The 23257-nt window shown below is 36.3% G+C and overlaps 1 protein-coding gene across 1 annotated transcript; it reads left to right on the top strand.

Annotated features, from left to right (window-relative positions):
• Positions 1 to 15479: 15479 nt before the first annotated feature.
• On the top strand, positions 15480 to 16466 carry LOC110800844 (uncharacterized). The gene has a single exon (XM_022006171.2). The coding sequence runs from the start codon at positions 15480 to 15482 to the stop codon at positions 16464 to 16466; it is 987 nt and encodes a 328-aa protein (XP_021861863.2).
• Positions 16467 to 23257: the final 6791 nt, after the last annotated feature.

Raw genomic sequence — 23257 nt, 5'->3', positions numbered from 1 at the left:
TGCACATCTAAACAATACACACATTACTTAGATAATCATCATTTGTTCATAATCATCAAAACACTATATTACTCAACAATATTCCCCCTTTTTGATGATGACAAACAAATTAAAAGGGTTGATTGCAATAGTATGCTGTGCGATAAGGGCTTGTGTTTGGAACAATATTTATAGATGCGGGCAAACAAGAAGGTAACAAACAAAATTTCTCAACTACAAGCATCTGCATTATGCTTGTAAAAAAACCACACTTACTTACCCAAAAAAACGAGCAAGATTGCAAGACTTGACTTATTAAAAAATATGTCACAATTACCATAAGTCGGTTAGATCTAAAATCTTAGATGTCACGTGTCACACCCTATTTTTTTCTATAATTCAATTTTTTTTTTCCCTTGTTGTTTGCCCTGGTTCCAGCTGCCAAACCTCTTCCAATTCATCTTCAACATTCAACAATCAATACACCATTTAATCCTAATATATTATACTTATTTCAGAGAGTGGTGGATAGCTCAGTGAAGGAAATAGTGCCCTTGGTCCAAGTATGCATTCAATGTTAAGTCTAATAAATGCGGTTCAGTATTAATTAACAAGTTAAAAATTCAGTGAGATCAAGTGAGCTGAATGCCTAGCTAGAGGCCGCTTCAGTTCAGGTGGAATTAATAATATTAATCCACAGCTTACTCTTGACTGAACCCGTAGGGTCACACAAATAGTACGTAAACGGATCAAGTATTTAATGGCATTAAATACTCCATCTATGGATATTCGGAATCGACGGATCTTGACTTCAGTGAGAGCTGAGATCGTCACAAGCAAGAAATGAATACTCCGGAAACGATGATATTGCCGGAAACGGAAATATGGATCGTATCGGAAATATAAATATTATCCAAGTCGTAGATGTTGCCGGAAACGGAAACATGGTACGTATAGGAAAATATTAACGGAAATGGAAATATTGCCGGAATCGGAAATATTGCCGGAAACGGAAATATTGTCAGAATCGGAAATATTATCGGAATCGGAAAATAAATCTGGAAACGGAAATATTAAATATTTGTTCGAAACGGAAATTAATTCCGGAACCGGAAATATTAAATATTGCTCGTATCGGAAATGAATTCCGGAACCGGAAATTTAATCGAAAGCTTATCGTACGAATAAGCATCGGACGAGGCCTGTCGGACGAAGGCCCAGCACGAAGCCGGGCCATCGCCCAGCAAGCCAAACGCGCGCCACACGCCAAGCCAGGGCAGCGCCCAAGCCCACCGCAAGGCAGGCCCAGCGCGCGCCAAAGCCATGGCTACGTTGCGGGCCTCGTGGCGTGGGCTGAGCGCGCGCGCGCATAGGCGCCCCTCGTGGGCTGCCGTGCGTGTGTGTGTTTGTGTTCATGCACGATTCCTAAAGCTATTAGCATTTGGTATATGATTAAATTCCTAATCCTAAAATGATAAATTAATTAATTAGAGTTCTTATAAGATTCTAGTTTAATTAATTTGTATCCTAATAGGATTCCAATTCCCTTTCCATACCTCTATAAATAAGAGACTAGGGTCATAATTCATAGACATAATTGAAGTATTCAAAGGGTAAGTTTTTGAAAGAAAATTCAGCCATACACTTGCACTAACCTAGCCGAAAATCCTAGCACCTTAAGAGCGATTCTAGTTGGTCAATCTTGAGGCGGATCCGGACGTACTGTGGACTATCTACGGAGGGACGACACTTGGAGTCCTAAAGACTTGTTCTTGTTCGGTTCGAGCGCAGGTAGGGAGGGCACGCAACAAAGTGTATGCATCTAAACTATGCTAAATGATTATGTGTAAATAATATGCTTTCCTGGCTTTATGGTTTTTCGCATGATTTATGTTTTGTCATATGAATCATAACCTAACACTCAGTTGGTTAGAGATTCCATCCCGATTTCAGGTGATTTTGGGATTGATTCTCATCCCCGCCCTTGTGACTCATTTGCACCAAAAAATATATTATATATTTTAATCTCTTCTACTTTATCTCCTCTTTCAATATTCAATATTAATTCATTGTTTAATTAATTATATGTTCTTTCAACCTTTAAGTTCAATCAATTAACCTCTATTTAATTGAATTAATTTCTCAATTGTGCATGGCCTAAATAGTGTTTCTAATAAAGTCTATTTGTTATATGTAGAGGCTTGGAGCTCACCTTGTGAGAATGAGTACATTTAATTTTTTTTTAAATACAACACATAATTCATATAAGATTTGAACTCGTGACCTTCTGCTTGAACATTAAAGGTTTTTCACATACCGGACTATATTGTATTACAATACATATTATCATTTGCAAACAAAATAGAAATAACCAAAATGGCAACACCTTATTGGTAAATATTTAATTTTACAATAGAAATATTCAAATACGTAATATGATACTAAACGTACACATACCCTTTTGTGCGAGGGAGGCCCGGGGGATTTCTTCTTACCTGTAAAAAAAAAAAAAACCCTCAAATTTAACTAAACCAATACCTTATTGGTACTCCCTCCGTCCTGGAATACTTGACCTGTTTTCCTTATCGGGTCGTCCCTTAATACTGGCCTGTTTCTAAAATGGAAATATTCTAACAATATTATATTATTTCTCACTCCACCCCTATTAACCCACCCACCCCGTACTCCATACAAAAAATAATTAAAAATTCAACCCCTACTCTCCCCCAACCCCACCTCTTAACCCACCTCCCACTAACTACATTAAAATAATACCCCACTATCAACTACTACCTATTAAATTAAATAAGTCAATTCAAGTCCCTTAAACTCTGTGCCGGTCAAACCGGGTCGAGTATTTCGGGACGAATGGAGTACAAAATAAAATTAAAATGTTAAATAACATTATTGTACGTGGTATAAGCCAATTAACATTGGAAAAATTACTTTAAATAATCCAATCTTTTGACGATTTTCCATTAATAATCCAACATTTTAATTATTATCTAATAATCTAACCTTTGTACCCATTTAATTTTTATTGCACCCAAATGACCGTTTACTTGTTATGAAGGTCACCCTACGTATATAAAAATAAAAAAATAAATAAAAAAACGTTTTTTGAAATACAGTATAATTATTGTTGCTTTTAAAAAATAAAAATCACACTCCTCCCCTCTCTTTCCTTGGTCTCTTTTATTTGTCTTCCCCCCACATGATCAATTTCACCAGAACACCACTTTCGTCAGCTGTCAACGACAGCTACCAGCCTACCACCGAAGACAATTTGAACTATCGTCGTCGCCCTTTCAAATAAACCCAAATTCGTACAAGCCAACAACTACTCGAAGTCAGATTCGCACAAGCACCAATAAAATCAATTTGGGGGAAAATTTAGGGTTATTGTTCAACCAATTTGGAGCAAATTTTGAACATTTTTTCTTCTCATTTAGGCATGAATTCGAGTATTTGACCTGTAATTTCTATCGAATTAATCATGTTTTACAACCTGGATAAGAAATCAAAACTCATATTCAAGAAAATTAAACTGAAAAAAAAAGTAGTGTATGTGTTTTGGGTTGGAGTTATTGGTCGGCATCGGTGGTGGTGTTGATGGTCTTCTTTGTAGTTGCGGCAATGGCAGAGATGGATACCAGGATGATTTTATTGTTAGCTTTCTTGTGGGTTTCTATTGTCAACAATGATAGAATATTAATTAGAATATCTGCTTATGTGGATGTGGGTGAGAAAAGAAGAGTGAAAATATGAGTTATTGTTCAAAATTAGGATTATTTTGATGATATATTGATGATTTTGATGAATTTGTTGATTTTGATGATCAAGTGATGATGATGCCAATGGTGGTGGGAGTGGTTAAGGAGGCAGTGGAGGAAGGAGGACAAAGAGGGGATTTTGGGGCGGTGGAGGAATAAGGAAAATGATGATAATGGTGGTAGGATTTGAGTAAGGATGATAGTAGAGGGAGGAAGACATAGAGAAGGGGAGCATGCCTCCTCTGGAAGAAGGAAGGAGGAATTAAAGAAAGAAACAAAAGACAAAATAAAGGAAAAAAAAGAAGAAAAAAAAAGTATTTAATTTTTTTTACAACGAATGGTTGCATGACACATGTATTAGTTACCTGCTGTATCAGGTTGATGACCGGTTGGGTGTAATAAAAGTTAATGAAGTACAAAAGTTGGATTATTAGATAATAATCTAAAGGTTGGATTATTAATGGAAAATCGTCGAGAGGTTGGATTATTTAAAGTAATTTTTCCATTAACATTATTGTATAAGACCAAATTGTGCTGAAGAATTGTACTCAATTGTGCCAAGCCTATGTGAAACATGGACCACCACAAAATTAGAGACCGATAGTGATGCTTAGTTCAACCTATTGTATAAGCGTGTAACACGAGTTTACATGCATGTTTGCGACGGAAACATGTATGGTCCATTTCATTAATAGGTGTCATTTAGTGAGGTATCAATTAGTAAATTAAACGGATATTTTATGAAATACCCCGAGTTTTGAAGTAATTCACCAAATGTCCATCAAGTTCCAATAATTCACCAAATACCCCTGACAATTGACTTAATGCCCAAAATACCCTTACATATAACGGTCCGTTATTCCGCCGTTAGCCTAGTTTCATAATTCACCAAATGCCCCATTTTTTAAATTTATTTCACCAAATACCCCAAACTTAAAAATAGTTATTTTGATGTTCCAACGGCTAGTTTTTTCGTTTGAAAAGTAGTCGTTGGTCTTGCTTGGCTATAAAAACCCATTTTCTGAATGTTTCTTGTAAATTAGATGTTGTTTTGCTTCGCTAATGTCATTAGATTTGTGTTATGAGTTTTGTTTCAAAATCATCATCCACACACAATGAGTCCGCATATATTAGAGTATCTAACCAATTTTGCTATTGTGGTAGGAAATTTGACATCTGAAGCTCCGATATAACACTCAATCCACAAAGGTTGTACTACAAGTGTGATCCTTGCAACAATCTGAGATGGTGCAAGGGAGTAGTTGAGCAAGAAAACAGGGGGCAGCAGCATAAAGGACAATACAGGGGAAGCTTAGACGAAGGAGAAAGGACTGAAAACAGTGGAAACAGTAAGATGCAATAGGACTTCAAGCAAATGAAGAAAAAACGGATATTGTAATGTCAATACAAAGCATCTTACTTTGATTTTGAAATGAAGAAAGGCTAATCCTATTAAGGTCATGGTTTGGGATGGACAGGCAGAACTTAGGACTCGGGAGAGCACGCAAGTAAATTTAGCAAAAAAAGGTCAGGACTTCAAAGAACTCTTAGCAAGGAAATTGGGAGGCAACCAACATGTGAAAGAAGTCCGAGGGCAGGGTCTTATTATTGGTATAGAGTTGGATGTACAAGCTGGACGCTAGTTGATGCTTGTCGAAATTCAGGAATGTTAAATTGTTAATATTAACTGCAGGAAAAGGAAAATTAGTGAGATTGGTTCCTCCACTGACCATATTAGAACAGGAACTCGAAACAGGTTCTGAGATTCTCCTCAAGTGTTTCCCGTCCCTGTGTTGAAGCAGTTGAGTTGAATTTGTGTACGATGAGTCGATACTTGTCAAATTTCCTTGTGACATCAATAGATCCAAAGCTCATAATTGGCATCGTAGCTGTAAATCAGGAATAAGTTTTCCTACTAGCTTCTCTTTGGATTATGCTTTGGCTTTAATGTACAAATTGTCATTTCAAGATATATATCCCACTCGTTAATCAAAACATTGATTTTGTTTGATGCTTGGATTCTTTTCATAAGTATCTTTCTCCCTTATTGTTAGGCTTAGTTTGTTATTTTGATACCTATAAATTGTGTTGCTTTGTATTGAGTGGAACACACAATCAACATTATTATTTTCTCTTCTTACTACTTTTTTTCATAATTAGCCTTTAGATATTATCACGACTTTAGTGGATCAAGAAGGCATAAGCAAACAATAAGCAACGACTACTTTTCAAACGAAAAAACTAGCCGTTGGAACATCAGAATAACTATTTTTAAGTTTCGGGCATTTGGTGAAATAAGTTTAATAATAGGGGTATTTGGTGAAATAAATTTTAAAAAAGGGGCATTTGGTGAATTATGAAACTAGGCTAACAGCGGACTAACGGACCGTTATCAGTAAGGGTATTTTGGGCATTAAGTCAATTGTCAGGGGTATTTGGTGAATTATTGGAACTTGATGGGCATTTGGTGAATTATTTCAAAATTCGGGGGGTATTTCATGAAATATCCGTAAATTAAAATAGCATTTTGAAAGGTGCAATGCATGGAAGCATTATAAAAACTATATAGTATCGTTCGACATAAAAATTTTAAAATATAATTTTTTTATCGTACATACACAAATATTTAGTTCTATGTAAGATATAAATAAATAGAAACATTTTATGCTTATTACTCATTTTCTACTTTACGGTTATTATATAATCAGTCTAAACAAAATTAGGAGTAACCATCAACAACAAGGATAATGTAATACACAATGAATATAATTTCTTCTAAAATATCAAAGAAAATAATTATTAAATAAAATGATTATTAAATAAAATAATAAAAATTAATAGAAAAAAATTTAGACGTAGTGGTACTAAAAGTAAAAATACATAAAATAAAAGCATATTACCTTTGAAAATATTTGTTGTTATTGTTTATTGTGTGAATGATATTACGAAAATTGATAATAGTCAAATTATTTTTAATGGTGTCATGGGAGATGAGAGGTTGATGGTTTATTGGAAAAATATTTAGTTTTCTTGTACTCTTATTATTTTTTGAAGTTCGGAATTTTAAAAGATTATTATAAGTACTAATGCTTATTGATTTGTGATTATTTATTTATAAGTTTTTATTATGAGTGTCTTTTGAGTTGCTTCTTTTTCATATACAATGGTGTCTTTTGAGTTTCACGATTTTAATATAGGTATTAATACTGCATAACATTTTAGCGAGTCAATCAAAAAACAAAAAAGAAAAAGAGGAAAAAGATGAAAATGATGGAAAAGTGAACACATATCACATACTCCCTCCGTCCCGGAATACTCGACCCGGTTTGACCGGTACAGAGTTTAAGGGACTTGAATTGACTTATTTAATTTAATAGGTAGTAGTTGATAGTGGGGTATTATTTTAATGTAGTTAGTGGGAGGTGGGTTAAGAGGTGGGGTTGGGGGAGAGTAGGGGTTGAATTTTTAATTATTTTTTGTATGGAGTAGGGGGTAGGTGGGTTAATAGGGGTGGAGTGAGAAATAATATAATATTGTTAAAATATTTCCATTTTTAGAAACAGGTCAAGTATTAAGGGACGGCCCGATAAGGAAAACAGGTCAAGTATTCCGGGACGGAGGGAGTATATCATTATTGTTTGTGTTTTTAAATACAAGGTGATAATTAAAAGAAATTAAGTAACCAGGAAATAGTGCCACGTGGTGTTCACCTCACATAAAACTTAACTAGCAATTTGGCCCGTGCAATGCACGAGAGCAATTTATAAAGTGTTAAAATAACTTACATTACTTGACATAGAACAATTTTTAGGTATTATGAAATTTTAAATTATTTATGTAAATTCTTAAATTTTGTTTATTGTAAGATATAAATATATAAATAAATAACATTTAAGGTTATTACTAAATTAATCTAAATAATATTTAGAGAAAACAATCAACAACCGTGATAATATACTGTATAATAAAATATCTATGATAAAACAAATAATTATTAAAATAATCATAATAACATGGACAAAATTTGAGATTTGACCAAAGAAAATTAAAGAAGATACACGCGACACATAACATAAAACACGCACACATACCTCGGGAAAAATGTATGATGATATATTTTTGTTGAAAATGATGATGATTTAGAGTTGATGGTGTTGTGATATGATGAAATGGTTGAATGTTCAATTTATTTATAAGGAGTGCAAGGAAGATGAGAGGTTGATGGCTTATTTTGATTAGATGTTTAATTTTCTCTTTTTTGTAGTTAAGAATTTAAAAAGACTATTAACTTATACAAAGTAAGTATTAGTGTTTAATGTTTATTGTTATTTTTATTGAATATTAGTTGATTAATATAATTTAAGTTAGTTTATTAAGTTATGATTATTTATTGTATGTTTATGTTATGTGTGTCTTTTGAGTTATTTATTTATTTTATTTTAATAAGGGTGTCTTTTAAATTTTCTCTATTTTAATTATAAAAAATGTAGAAAAAGGTAGATTGATGAGGTGATGACACTTGTCATTTTGTCACCTATGATTACAGTTTTTAAATACTAGGTATAGATATGTGCCATTCTTTGCCATCCACATACATTTCAGAAATTAGAAATATACTACCTCTGTTTCATTATGTTCTTTATACTTTGAAAATTGTGTTCAAAAGTCAAAAACTTTTACCATAAGTTCCAAGTATTATACGTATCAAACAATTATCATGTTAGATATTGTTAGAATTGTCTCAAAATGTATTTTGCAAATATCAACTTTTTTTTAATGTTGTTTGCCATACGAAATTGGATACATTAATAGTTAGATATTGAATTGGAGTCCGTACAAATAGTAAACATAAAACAACTTATTGAAACGTAGGTAGTAATTACGTAGTACAAAATTAGATTCGAATCCAGAGTCCTGACCTCATGTTTTACATTAGACGCTTATTCACTAAGCCATGTCAAAATGCATGTTCAATTTTGCAAATAAAATATAATACTTCGTCCTCTAATCTGAAGTATGATTTTTAATATAATGATCTGGGGCATCACCCGGACAGAAAACTAGTACTTACATGAGGGGCAGTAGTCTAAAGAAGATACACCTAAAAAGTAGGATTGTTTTAAGAAAATCGTCAAAAGGTAGGTTGGATTACCAAATTTCAACTTTTCCAATTAATATATAACGGAAACAATGTAACCGAGAAAGAAAATTAAAGGCAATCAATCAAAGATACTAGTGGAGCTACCAGAAGTCCAAGTACGTACTGCGGCGATTTCACATACTTCGAGAAATTATTAAACGAAAAGAAATCGAGATTTGCAAGGTTGGAATTGATGACAACATCGCGGATCCATTGACTAAACCGTTGCCACGAGTGAAGCAGAAAGCAAATGTAATAACAATGGGAATCAAGTATGTTGGAGAATGACTTTGATTTTCTAAGTTTTGTTTTAGAACATTAGTTGGATCTGTGTTTAAAACAATTGGTTTAACCATTTCATATTTATGAAATTCTTTATTTCATATTCATTTAATTTTGGTTTAGTATTAAATGATAAAATTCAAGTGATTCAAAAACATTCAAACGGCCATGTCAAGATGGATTCTTTGACAAAGAAACACCCATAAGTGAACTTGAATATTGAAGTCCCAAATGATCCCTAATCCAGGTCATTGAAAGGTTGGAAGACCAATGACTAATGAAGATTAGATTGCAAGTAGATTTACAGTTTAGTTTCTTGAAGTAAATTGACATGATATGTCAGAAATCTTTTGCATAGATACTTATTGGATCTTGTATCGGATTGACCATGTGAACGTACACTTTATAAGAGATGAGTAGTTCTCAAAACATGAGTAATTATAATTGCTCGTTTGAAGATTAGTTCGCTTTGATGCCCGCTAAACGTCGCACCATAAAAGGAGATTATAAAAGAAATTATTGGGCGTACTATGAATCAAAGTGAGTATTCATAGATTGTAAGATTGGATTGTCCTCCTATATTTGATAGGATATAGTGTTGTTGTGTAACAAGGCCTCTCAGAGATTTGGATACTATGAAAACGCATGGTCGTGCTCAGAATGGTTAAGGCTAAAAGTTTAACAGTTGAACTCAGTAATCCGAGAAACACTTCTGGACCTAATAAGGATGGCTTGGATCTTACTTTATGTTCAGCAAGTAACACTAAGAGACAAAGGAATGTGAATGCACACCTGTCTAAAGGACAAGTAGGAGACTGAAGAAAATGTGTCTTTCACCCAATGTGCATTAGTCTAATACCAAATGTTCAGATTAATTACGAACAATTAATTCGGTGAGATCAAGTGATCGGAGCAGCTGGGTGGAGCAATGCTTCCGATCAGTGAGTTCTAATCTTAATTAGGCTCACAACTTACTCTTGACTTAACTTATAAGGTCACGCCATTGGCATGTAATAGATCACCAGACTAAATAATCGAAAAATCATTTAATATTTTTTGAGAGATTAGTTCGGAAAACATAATTATACAATTTAACATTAGATCGTAAAATCGTATATCGTATTGCGTATATTCGTAACCTAGGCGAAACGAATAATCGTATCGTACGACATTGATAGTCAAAGTACGAAACGATAAATAAATTGTCGAAGGATAAATTAATCATAAACACGAAAGTAACCCACGAGCCGAGTGCACGAGGCGCAAGGCCCATGGGCGCAACACACATGCTCGCAGCGTTGGCCCATGGCCTTAGTGCGTAGGCCGCGTGAGAGGAAGAGCAACATCAGCAGCAAAGGCCCGCGGCCCAACTGCTCGCTGCGCTACACCTTGCCGTGGGCCTTGCTAGGCGGTTGAGCCTTATGCTTGGCCGGTTAGCTTGGCTTAATAGATAGGTTATTTTAATAACCTATTCTACATGTTTTTCCAACTTAAGAAAATATCATATTCTAACCTAAGGATATAGAAAACCCTAATTCTCTATGTGCCTTCATTAGGGTGTTCTTCCCAAAAGCAGACAATCTTGAAGGAGATCTAAGCCATCAATCTCAAGACGGATCTGAACGTGTCGGTGAACTAAGTAGAGGAACGACATTTGGAGTTCTTGTTCGTGTTAGTTGAACTAAGGGAAAAACACGCTACAAACGTAAGTTATGCTTAATTTGTACTTTATACATGCTTCCTGGCTTTTGGGTTATTCCGCTATCATGTTATGTATTTAATTGTAAACCCTACACATAGGGAGAAAGTTGCGGTGAAGAAGGAAGGGATGAAGGACCATCAAAGGAGGGTGAAGGAGGAGGAGAAAGAAAGAAGTCAGACAAGGGAGAGGGGGATCGAAGGAGGGGAGAGATAGAAATCAGCCAAGGGGTGGACACGAGCCAAACCGAGCTGAACTCTAATAGGCTCGGCTTAATTTGGTTAATTTTTGCCGAGTTCAAATTTGAGCTTGGACTTACCTCGAGCTTAAAAACCCATATCGAGCCAGACTTGGATAAAAATTCTTCAAATTCAAACCGAGTTTCGAGCTTGTTCGAGCCTTGATTCGATAAACTGATAAACCATATTCTACCAACATGTACAATAATGTTACTAATAATTTTCTTAATCTAACATTATAATAGTATTTTTCCTGGACAAGTTATGTAAAATATTATCCCTTATTTGTCATTTACTTGATAGTTTGGACAATGGTATTAAACGATATATAAAAATCTCATAAATATGCATTATTACTCTTAAATTAACGAGCTAGCGAGCTTTCGAGCCAAACACCATTGAGTTTGAGTTTGGTTAGTTTAGTTCTCGAACCATAAATTTAGCTCAAGATTGGTTAATTTACAAACGAATTGAGCTTGAGCCGAACTTTTATCGAACCGATTCCGAACTGTTCACAAACCGTTCTGTTCGTGCCCACCCCTAAGGGAGAGAAAAAACAAAAGTGGTGAAAAGGTCCAACCTAGTTGGTTCGTTTCTCCTTTGAGTTAGATTAGGTTGTAAATCTGTTTTGGGCTTTAATATTATTCGATCTTGCTTGCTTAGCAAAAAAAAGAAAAAACAAAAGAAAAGTATTTAAAAAGAAAATTAAAATTAAGACTACTTGAATTTGAGTCATTAATGAGAACTCAATAATGACAGACCAAAAATTTCATCGCAAATAGTTTTTTTGACGGGGATAGCAACTAAATAATTAAAGAAGGGAACAACCATCGCAAAAGCCTTTTACGACGGGGTAACGACGGTATTTTCCATCAATGACCACCCCCTTTTGTGATGGGTTCGCAACAGGAAATCTTATCACTATTGGCTTTAGCAACGGAATTTCCCATCGTTGATAAACCAATTTCTTGCAAGGTAAAAGAATATAGGCCTACGGTGTATTAGAGAAAGACACATGTTGTTTTTACTTATTTATCCGGTTACTAACACGTCAATAATTGTTTTGAGAAGATGCCCCATAAACGTCGGATTATTCATGAAATACTTATAACTTGGATTGTTTTTAGAAGACCGGACAAAGATTGTCTTATTTTTAAATATTTTTCAATAAAAATGTGACTTTTTCCATTTTGATTATATTTTCTATTGAGCTGCTAGAGCCTAGAAGCACAATGCATTCAAAATAACATGATCTAAACAAGTAAAAATTGAAATGCGAAATAAAATGTAGAAAAGATAATGAAAATGACAGGGCAAGAAGATATAGACGCAGAAAAATCCGAAGACAAATAAGAGGGTCGATCAAAACAAAAACACAAAACTACAAATATTCGTTGGTTCCTGCTTGCATGATTCACGTGGGCTGGCTCAAAAATAATGCATAAATTGATAAACCGTCTCCCTGGTACGGGTACCACTTCTTTCTCCTTTCGTCCTCTCTCGTCAATATAAGCGTGTATGACTGACCCGGAAGATGGTGGAGAAAACGCGCAGATTGCGATTTGATGCTGACGGTCGCCAACACCGTCGAGCCAATGAAGTGTTTTTGTAGTAGTGAGAATATGACGTTGGATAGGACAGAGTGAAGGAAAAGAACATACGTTGATGACTTTATTTGACTTATACATCTTCTATTTTGACTCTCTTACTTTTACATGCGTTTTTTTAATGCAATTTTGAAATGTGCTTATTTTTACTTATATTTATTCTTATTCCCTTAGCCAAATTTGTAAAAAACTACCTTATACATTTGGATTTTTGCGAAAAACTACCTTATAAAAAAAATATTGTAATTAACTACCTTATAAAAATTTTACGTTGCAAGATACTACCTTTGGTCGGATTATAAACATTGATTACACATTTAGGGGTCGACTTTACTAGGTGCATCTCATGTGACATGTCATGGGAAGTGGGTAATTAAATGACACGTGTGATACATATGATAAAGTCAATCCCGAAATTATGATTCAACTTTCAAATTTCGGAAAAAGGTAGTATTATACAACATAATTATTTTATAAGGTAGTTAATTACAACATTTTTTTATAAGGTAGTTTCACAAAAAATCAAATTTATAAGGTAGTTTTTGACAAATTTGCCTATAATATTTTTATGTAATATAATTCCACTTTCTTCTTCTTTATTGTTTATTCTTTTAACTTTCTACTCCTTTCTATTTTGATTTGGTTGCAGCGACGATCTCCTATGACGATTCATGTTAGCCGACCCCAAATCGATCATTTTGAGACTAAGTCTTTGTTGTTGTTGTTGGACGCATTTATGTCACGTACACAATACTTCATAATAACGTATAAACCCATTTCCATATTTTTTGTGGTGAAATGTAGCTTACACTTGATAGAATTAACCTACTTATGTGTGGAAGTAAGGCAACTTTCTGTGAGAATTGTGTGGGCTATTCTGTAGAGCACCTATGAGCATCCAGGTTATGGACATATGGCCAGTATAATCAGTCACTAGTATTGGCAGAGATTCAGAATATAATACATGTTCAATTGTGCGCCTTGAGTGATGGATTTCTAACCTCTTATTAGGTTTAAGACGTAAGTCACTTGGTAGGAAAGAGATCTTAACTTGAATGTCACTAAGTGTTAATTCAAATCGCAAGACATTGACACTTATTCAATTGTTTACTTGTGCATACCAGGGGACTAAAATGTTCAAACTGGTTCAGAAGCTCAAAAATGTGAAGAATGCTTTGTAAAGGTTAAACAAAGATGGCTTTGGTGAAATTGAGGCAAGGGAGTTGGCTGCTTCTAAACATCTCAATGATCTGCAAGCTGCTTTGCACCTTAACCCTTCAAGTGAGGATCTGAGCTCAATGGAGAAAATTGCTCACCAGGAATATTTGGTAACTCATGCAGCCTATCTCAACTTCCTTTCTCACAAGGCTAAGTTAGAATGGGTCAAAGGTGGGGATGACAACACTGCTATGTTCCACAGGGCTATCAGACACAGACAAGTTCATAACTCTATCTTTTCTATCAAGGATATGCATGGTAAATGGATAGATGAGCCTGCAAAGGTTCCTGATGCCTTTCTTGAGTATTACAAATGATTGTTGGGGTCCAAAAATCCCATTAGAACTACAGTTAAACAGACTGTGGTTAATATAGGCCCTCTGGTTGATGATGCTATGAGATGCTTGCTTCTTAGCTCTTATTCAAGATCTGAAGTGAAGAAGGCCATGTGGGATATTGATGCAAACAAAGCCCCTGGCCCTGATGGGTTTGGGAGTTCATTCTTTAAAGGAGCTTGGGAGATAATTGGTAATGATGTTAGTGATGCTGTTTTAGACTTTCTGAATACAGGTCAACTCTTGAAGGAGATTAATGCTACTAGAATTACTCTTATCCTAAAAGGGAAATTCCCCATGAGTGTTCTAGAATTTAGGCCAATTTCATGCTGCAATGTGGTGTACAAGTGTATATCAAAAGTTCTTTGCAACAGAATTAGGCATGTGCTTCCTAATCTGATTTCTCAAAATCAAGGAGCTTTTGTACATAGCAGATTCATTGCTCACAATATTATGGTTTGTCAGGACCTAGCTCAAGGATATGAAAGGAAAACTGGTTGTAATGGTTGCCTCATCAAACTGGACCTTCAAAAAGCCTATGATACAGTTGAGTGGGAATTTATTGAAGATATGTTGGTGAGTCTTCAATTTCCCACTCAGTTTATTCATTTGATCATGCAATGTGTCACATCCCCTAAATTCTCTTTGTCTATTAATGGCACTCTTCATGGTTTTTTTGAGGGGAAAAGAGGCCTTAGACAAGGTGATCCCTTATCACCCTTGCTCTTTGTGTTGTGCATTGAGTATCTGTCCAGAACACTTAAGATGGTGGTAGAAAAACCAGACTTCAATTTCCACCCAAAATGTAAAGTCTCTAAACTGACTATGCTTTGCTGATGATATAATTTTATGTTGCAAAGGTGAATTTAAGTCTGTTCATCTCATGATGCAAGAATTCCAGCTCTTTTCTAACACTACTGGTTTAAAAGCTAGTCCACCTAAGAAATCTGTTTACTGTTCTGGCATGTCTGAGGTAAACATTCAGAGAATCATAGACATGACTGGTTTTGCCAGAGGATGCTTTCCTTTCAGATACTTGGGAATTCCCATCTGTTCAAAGAAAATATCAGTAGCTGAATGTGATAAAATTGTTGAGAAAATGTGTGCAAGGGTGAAAACTTGGAGTTCAAGGAACATTTCTTTTGCTGGAAGGCTTACACTTGTAAATTCTGTGTTGATGACTCTGCAGTAATACTGGTCCCAAATCATGATCTTGCCTAAAGGGATATACAAGAAAGTGAATGTCATTTGCAGAAACTATCTATGGCATGGTTCAGCAGACTCTAATAGCCCAGGGAAAGTGGCATGGATGAATGTTTGCAAACCTAAAAAAGAAGGGGGTTTAGGTCTTCTAAATCTCAAATTATGGAATGTGGCAGCCATGGGGAAGCATGTTTGGATGATTGCCACCAAAAAAGACAATGTTTGGGTTAGGTGGGTGCATTTAGTGTATATCAGAGATAAAAATTGGTGGGATTACTCACCAAAAGTGTCTGATAGCTGGTACTGGAAAGCAATCTGTCAGGTTAAGGATTTTATGAAAAGCTACATATCCTCACAACAGTTGGTGGCAATGCCTAAGTATTCAATCAAGCAGGCCTATGGTAGGATGTCAACTGGTTTTGAGAAACTGCATTGGTGTAATGCAGTCTGGGGGAGATTGAACATACCTAAACATAGATTCATTACATGGTTAGCCATGCTAGAGACGCTGAACACCAAGGAGAAATTGATGAAAATTGGTGTCACCCCTGATAATTGGTGCCTGGTATGTGGCACTGATGTTGAAAGCCACTCACACCTGTTTTTCAGATGTGAGTACAGCAAGCAATGTTGGTCTGACGTTGCTGTTTGGTTAGGCATTCATACCAGTCACTATGATCTTGTTTCTCTGATTAAGTGGACTCATAGGAAGAAGCTTTCCAGATTCAAGAAATGTGTCATATATTGTAGCATACTTAGCACTGTCTATCATGTCTGGTGTGAGAGGAATAATGCTCTTTGGAATGGTCAGATTAGAGTTCCTGGTACAGTGTGTAAGAATATAAATTTTGTGTACATAATAGAATTAGCAACATTCTCCCTAGGAATGTCAACCCTGGTGACCACAGTTCGTTTTCCAACTTGTATGAGGGGTAGTGTGGGTGGCCTCTGGTCACTATGTGTTTGGATTAGTGGGAGGTTGTTCCCATGATCTTTGGTTTCTTTGATTGTTAATATATATACTTGCTCTTGCCTAGCAAAAAAAAAAAATTGTTTACTTCGCCCAGAAATTCAATTATTTTCTTTCTTTCTCTTTTTTTCTCATCTTTGAACCCGTGGGGGATTGTTGAAAGTTATTGTTAGAAATGCGAAAAAAAATAGTGTGGAAAAAGTAAGGAAGGAAAAGGTTCCACAATTATAAAATACGAACTTTATTCCTTGTTTATATTTGGGGGCTTGAAAATATAACTTGTTTGAGAAACTGTGAGAGTGGTATGGGTGGACATATAACACACACGCGGGCACGTGCCGGATGGCCGGGTTGGGTCGGCCTCGGGACTTCGATCAATCTGTTAGGTTAACTCTTGCTATAATGGTCAGAAGAATTAATTAACCTTTAATGACCTTGATTACCGAATTTGTTCCAGTTTAACTGCTCCATTACAGGAAAACGTTCCCCATTATTATTGATAGTTGTTGCATTTTCCTAAACGCTGCATATATTTTTTCCTCTTTCGTTTCTCCAAAAACACATTCACATAAACTATAACTCTTAATCTCTCTTCTATTTTTGGGTAAATATTATGGTCTCCAATCGAGGTTTGTGAGTGCGCACAATCCTTGATGTCTTGTTAACCCTGGAGGACAATCGCAAGCGTTCTACTATATCGGGGTAGCGCGAATTGTCTTTTAGAGCAGTGGTTCGACCGCAAATCGACAACGATTCAGATCGTAATTCATAATTAACATCTAGATAAGTTGTTCAATTACACCCTCGTGCCCGTATCCATCTTAGTTAAATACCATACATAGAGTCATTATCTCTTGGATCTTGATGACATGGGATAGGTCCTCTAAACCCTAGTAATGGGACTACTCATTCATATTTAAAGGGGCTTACTATTTACAGCCCCATATTACTCAAAACCGCCCACTATTTTTCCTATATACCCTCTTTTACTTACCCCCTCATTCAACATTTACCATTCTTATTTACCCTCTTACCTTCCCACCTTAAATCGGACCACCACCGCTGGCCAACACCGCTGCCCAGCACCACCGCCACCACGTCGCCGGCGACAAAATGCGTAGTAATATTTACATGGCCGAGTCTACCAGTGGAACGTCGAATTCACAACAGGTTTCATGGACGGAGCTTAAAATTCAAAAGTCCACGTCATGGTGTGATCTTAATATGCATAAGTCTATATTATTTAAGGTTTTAAGTTGCTATTGAATTTAATTTAATCTACTTGGAAAAGAAATTAAAAACTCATAAGTCTGTACCATGGTACAAGCTTAAAATTCATAAGATTGTACCATGGTACAAGTTAAAAATGCATAAGTTTCTGAAATTATTTCCGGATAAAAAAAACATCTTGTGAATTCGACGTTCCATATATAGACTTGGCCATGTAAACATTACTACGCATTTTGTCATCGGCGACGTGGTGGCAGCGGTGCTGGCCGGCGGTGGTGTTCCAATGGTGGTCCGATTTGGGGTGGGAAAAGTAAGAGGGTAAACGAAGATGGTAAATGTTTAATGAGTGGGTAATAAAGGAGGGTATATGGGTAAAATAGAAGATAAATTTTGAATAATATGGGGCGACTTTTAGCGCTCCACTATTTAAATTAAGTAACAGAAAAACAATAATTAAACTACAATTCAAGTTGAATAGTTGATTATACTCATGCATTGGAAAACACGTTGCAATAACCGTCTGAGGGAGTAGTAGATCCGAATTTATTGAATTTGATTACATGGAAAAATCAACCTTTGCGAAAATCTCAAGCATAACAAGGATTACAAAAGGGTACTGTTGTTCCTGGTTTTGGTTGATGACACACCTGCAAACTTCCTGATTGATGGTGTTAAGTGTTGACAGTTAAATGGTCGAGTTCCTATGAGGAACTAGGAATAGCTGCTGGAGTTCCTGGGTTGGATACAGTAAAGGCTAAAGCACCAAGGGTCAACAAAATAGAAACCAATCCTCCTACAATCAAGTGATCCTCAAATACACAAAGACAATTGCAGTTTCTATCCTGGAGTTCCCCTAACTACCAAAAGGAACTCGTCCCTGTTCCAGAGTGAAGGAAATAATGCCCTTGGTCCAAGTATGCATTCAATGTTAAGTCTAATAAATGCGGTTCAGTATTAATTAACAAGTTAATAATTCAGTGAGATCAAGTGAGCTGAATGCCTGACTAGAGGCCGCTTCAGTTCAAGTGGAATTAATTATATTAATCCACATCTTACTCTTGACTAAACCCGTAGGGTCACACAAATAGTACGTAAACGGATCAAGTATTTAATGTCATTAAATACTCCATCTATGGATATTCGGAATCGACGGATCTTGGTTTCAGTGGGAGCTGAGATCGTCACATGCAAGAAATGAATACTCCGGAAACGATGATATTGCCGAAACGGAAATATGGATCGTATCGGAAATACAAATATTATCCAAGTCGTAGATGTTGCCGGAAACGGAAACATGGTACGTATCGGAAAATATTATCGGAAATGGAAATATTGCCGGAATCGGAAATATTGCCGGAAACGGAAATATTGTCAGAATCGGAAATATTATCGGAATCGGAAAATAATTCCGGAAACGGAAATATTAAATATTTGTTCGAAACGGAAATTGATTCCGGAATCGGAAAATTTAAATATTGTTCGTATCGGAAATGAATTCTGGAACCGGGAATTTAATCGGAAGCGCATCGTACGAATAAACATCGGACGAGCCTGCTAGACGCAAGGCCTAGCACGAAGCTAGGCCCAACGCCTAGCAAAGCCCGCGCGCGACCAAAGCAAGCAAAGCCCAAACGCGAGAGCAAGGCCAGCAGGCGCGCGCCCCTCGTGGGCTGCGAGCACTTGCTGGGCCTGGGCTCAGCGCGCGCGCGCGCATGGCGCCCCTCGTGGGCTGCTGCGCATGCGTGAGTGTTTGTGCTTGCGTACGAGACCTTGATCGGTTAGGATTCGTATAAGATTGATTCCCTAAGTCTACTAGATAAATTAAGTGATTGAATTTTAGATTAATTCAGATTCACTAAAACGTTTCCTAGTAGGATTCTAATATCCGATACCCATGCCCTATAAATAGGTGATCAATGCTCACAATTTATATCGAGTATTCAAGTATTCAAAAGTGATTTTGAGAGCAAAATTCAGTCATACAATTGCCTATAAAGTGCCGAAAATTCTAAGTACCTTAAGGGTGATCCTAGTTGGTCAAGCTTAAGGCGGATCCGGACGTGCTGTGGACTATCTACGGAGGGACGACACTTGGAGTCCTAAAGACTTGTTCTTGTTCGGTTCGGGCGCAGCTAGGAAAGGCACGCAACAAAGAATATGCATCTAAACTATGCTAAATGATTATGTGTAAATAATATGCTTTCCTGGCTTTATGGTTTTTTCCGCATGATTTATGAATTGTCATATGTATCATAACCTAACAGTGGTATCACGAGCCTCTTATTATTTTCATAATCTAAATTGCACGAACATGGTTAAATATTACAAATTTGAAAGAATTAAAAGGGGTGATTAATTTTCGTAATTGTTAATTAATTGCAAATTGCCTTTATTTAATTATACGTACGCAGTTTTTCGGCAGTTTCTTCGTTACTCATCCAAATCGAGTGATTTTTTTGTCAATTCCGCATGTAAAAGGCATTCTAAAATTTTGACAAAAATTCTGTTTTTCGGCCGAACCCAGAATTCTCAAATTCGAGGCCTAACTATGACTTTTCGGAGGTTTTAGTTTTTCGAATGCAAAATTTCGTAAATTTAAGATGTTAAATTAAATATTTGCGATTCTTGTTGATAAATCTTGAATTTTTGATTGACCTACTGTATATGTTTAACAAGTTTGAATGCCTAGCCTTGTTAATTATACAATCTAATTTGTAATTATGATTAATTTGTTGAAAATTGGAATAATTTAGAATTAATTTGATTTTCATAATTAGTTATAATTTAATTAGACACCTATGATTAAAAACCACCATAAAAATTGTAAATTTATGTTAAATTTTAAATTTTTATGACCTAGACTTGAATCCATGTTAATCGGAAATCAATTAAATAATAAATTTTCGATTTTTCGCCCTAAAATTATGAAATTAATATTATTTATTAATTTGTCATTAATTTTAATATAAATTTTAAATTTTATGCGATTCGCTCATATAACTTGCACGCACAAAGCAATGGACGCTACGTGTTACCCTTAAGGGGTGTTGTATAGTGCGGGCATGTGACGACGAGCAAGGGAGCTCGTCGCCCATGCGGTACGAATGCAATGAGCAAGGCCATGGTGCACGAGCACAAGGCAGCAGCCCTGCCTTGTGTCGTGGGATGTGTGTGATGGGCGAATGGGCGAGGGCGAGGGCAAAGCACGAGCACTCGCGTGTGGGCAGCAAGCGAGCTGCGCCACAGCGCGCACTGCCTCGCGCAAGCGTGCGGAGCCTCCCGTGCAGCGAGCCCAAGCTCGCGTGCCACGAGTGCTGCGCCAAACATCGATCGCTCGCGCGCAGCGAGCGCTGTTGTACGTGCGACGAGCGCTGCGCCCAGCGATGGCGTGCGAGTGCTTGTTGCGACGAGCGCTGCGCCCAGCGATGGCGTGCGAGTGCTTGTTGCGACGTGCGACGAGCGCTGCGCCCAGCGATGGCGTGCGAGTGCTTGTTGCGACGTGCGACGAGCGCTGCGCCCAGCGATGGGCTGCGGCAGCATGCTCGTGCGCGTAGCGCTGGCGCGCGCAGCGAGCACCAGCTCGCGTGATGCCTTGCGATGGTGAGCAGCAGCGATGCGAGGCAGCGCATGGGCTGCGCGCACATGGCCAGCGATGGCTGTGTGCGTGTGGCCCATGGGCGTGCGATGCGTGAGGTTTTTGCGTTGCGATTAGATCGTTTTGAAATTTTAATTTGAAATTTTCAGTTTACGTAATTTTAATTAATTTTCAAATTAATAATTTAAATTGTTTTCTTGGATTTTAATTTTGAATATTGTAATTATAATAAATTTTATTTATTCTAATTATTTTACTAAAATTAAAATCATGAATTAATTTAAAAACGACTGAAATTAAATTAAACTTTTGGATTCAATTATAAATTTATATGAGCTTTAAATTTTAATTAAATTTGTATGTTTCCGGTTAGACTAGAAATACATTTTTATGTTTAAAATTAGTAAAGCATATGAATTTATTGGTTTAAGTGGGAGCACTTTTAGTCATAAAACTCTTGATTAGGTCTACAAATCCTTAAAGTTAAAACAACTTGATTAGAATTAATAAGGACTGAATAATTTGTAGATTATTGGTGCCCTTGATTAATTGCTGCAAATGTTTATATGATGCATAATGTGTTTTACTAACCAGCTATGTGGGCCATTCATGATAATGAATGGGTGAATGGTATATATTGTATATGTACTGTTTTGCAGGTTATGAAGTGACTAGTATGGCCCAAATAGGATAGAAAATATGGTCTGCGTACCATTAATTTGAATATAATTGGTCTATAGTACCAAAGTTATTTTTCAATTCAAATATGGTCTGCGTACCATCAAATAGTTGTAATTTGTTGTAGCTTATCCTATTTGAAGAAAATGGTGGCTCCCACGGAGATTTTCAAGACGGACTTTGAAGTTAAAACTTCAAGATGAAGTCGGGCCATACTAGATCACATTTATCTTATGCATGTTTTAAGTTATTTATTGCTTTTGAATATGTCTTAAAATGCATGAGATCAAAAGCTTGATTATGTTGCATGATTAAGGATTTTAGTTCACTTAAAATCTAACCAACATAGTAAGAGCCTTAAGTTCCAAACTTAAAAATTGAGTTATAAGGTGCCATGCCAAAATATAAACTTGCTTGGATATCCTTTACATCAATCTAGTAATAGTTTTCGCTCAGCGAGGTGTTACTTATTGGTCCTAAAGGGGCAAGGTACACAAATAATTGTGAGTACATGTTAGTTTTGGTGAAACTCAACGATATAAGTAAGGAGTCCTTTTATGTCGTGGCAAAATCGATAGGTTTACCTAATAAGTTCTTAGACGTACCTATCAACCAAGAATAGTTTCTAGACTATTAGCAAAAGGCTTTTGCTTACCTAAGATGTTTTAGGATTAAGTCGACAAACTGTGCTTAGTTCTTCAATGATTTTAGGATCTTGGAATCATTTTATTCACACCTGCCGGAACACATAACTTGAATAAAATGCTTAATGAACATTAAATTATGCATGTATGCTAGAATTTAAGTTTATTAAGAGAACTGTGAATGGTTATTTAATTGTTTATTCTTTTCAATTGTAGTTTTAAATATGGCAAACAACAATTCATTCAACATTCGATCAATTCTCGAAAAGGAGAAGTTGAACGGGAAAAACTTCCTTGACTGGCAAAGGAACTTGCAAATAGTTCTTATGCAGGAAGGAAAGGAGTATGTCCTAGAAGAGGTGATGCCCGAAGCCACAGGCGACGGGGTCACTCAGGCAGCCCTCAATCGTTGGATTGATGCCAACAAGGATGTGAAATGTCTAATGCTCGCCACCATGAGTGCAGATCTGCAGAAAACGTTCATCAACTCAGATGCTTTCACGATCATCAGTGAGTTGAAGAACATGTTCCAAGATCTGGCTCGAGTCGAAAGATTCGAGACTCATAGGCAAATTCTTGAGACCAAGCTTAAGAAAGGCGAGCCCGTAAGTCCACATGTTCTCAAAATGATTGGACTCATTGAGAATATGAGTCGGCTGGATCAG

Source organism: Spinacia oleracea, chromosome 6, assembly GCF_020520425.1.
Source record: "Spinacia oleracea cultivar Varoflay chromosome 6, BTI_SOV_V1, whole genome shotgun sequence".
Classification (NCBI taxonomy): Eukaryota; Viridiplantae; Streptophyta; class Magnoliopsida; order Caryophyllales; family Amaranthaceae; genus Spinacia; species Spinacia oleracea.
The sequence above is the reverse complement of the archived record's forward strand: the minus strand, read 5'-3'. Positions and strand labels throughout refer to the sequence as shown.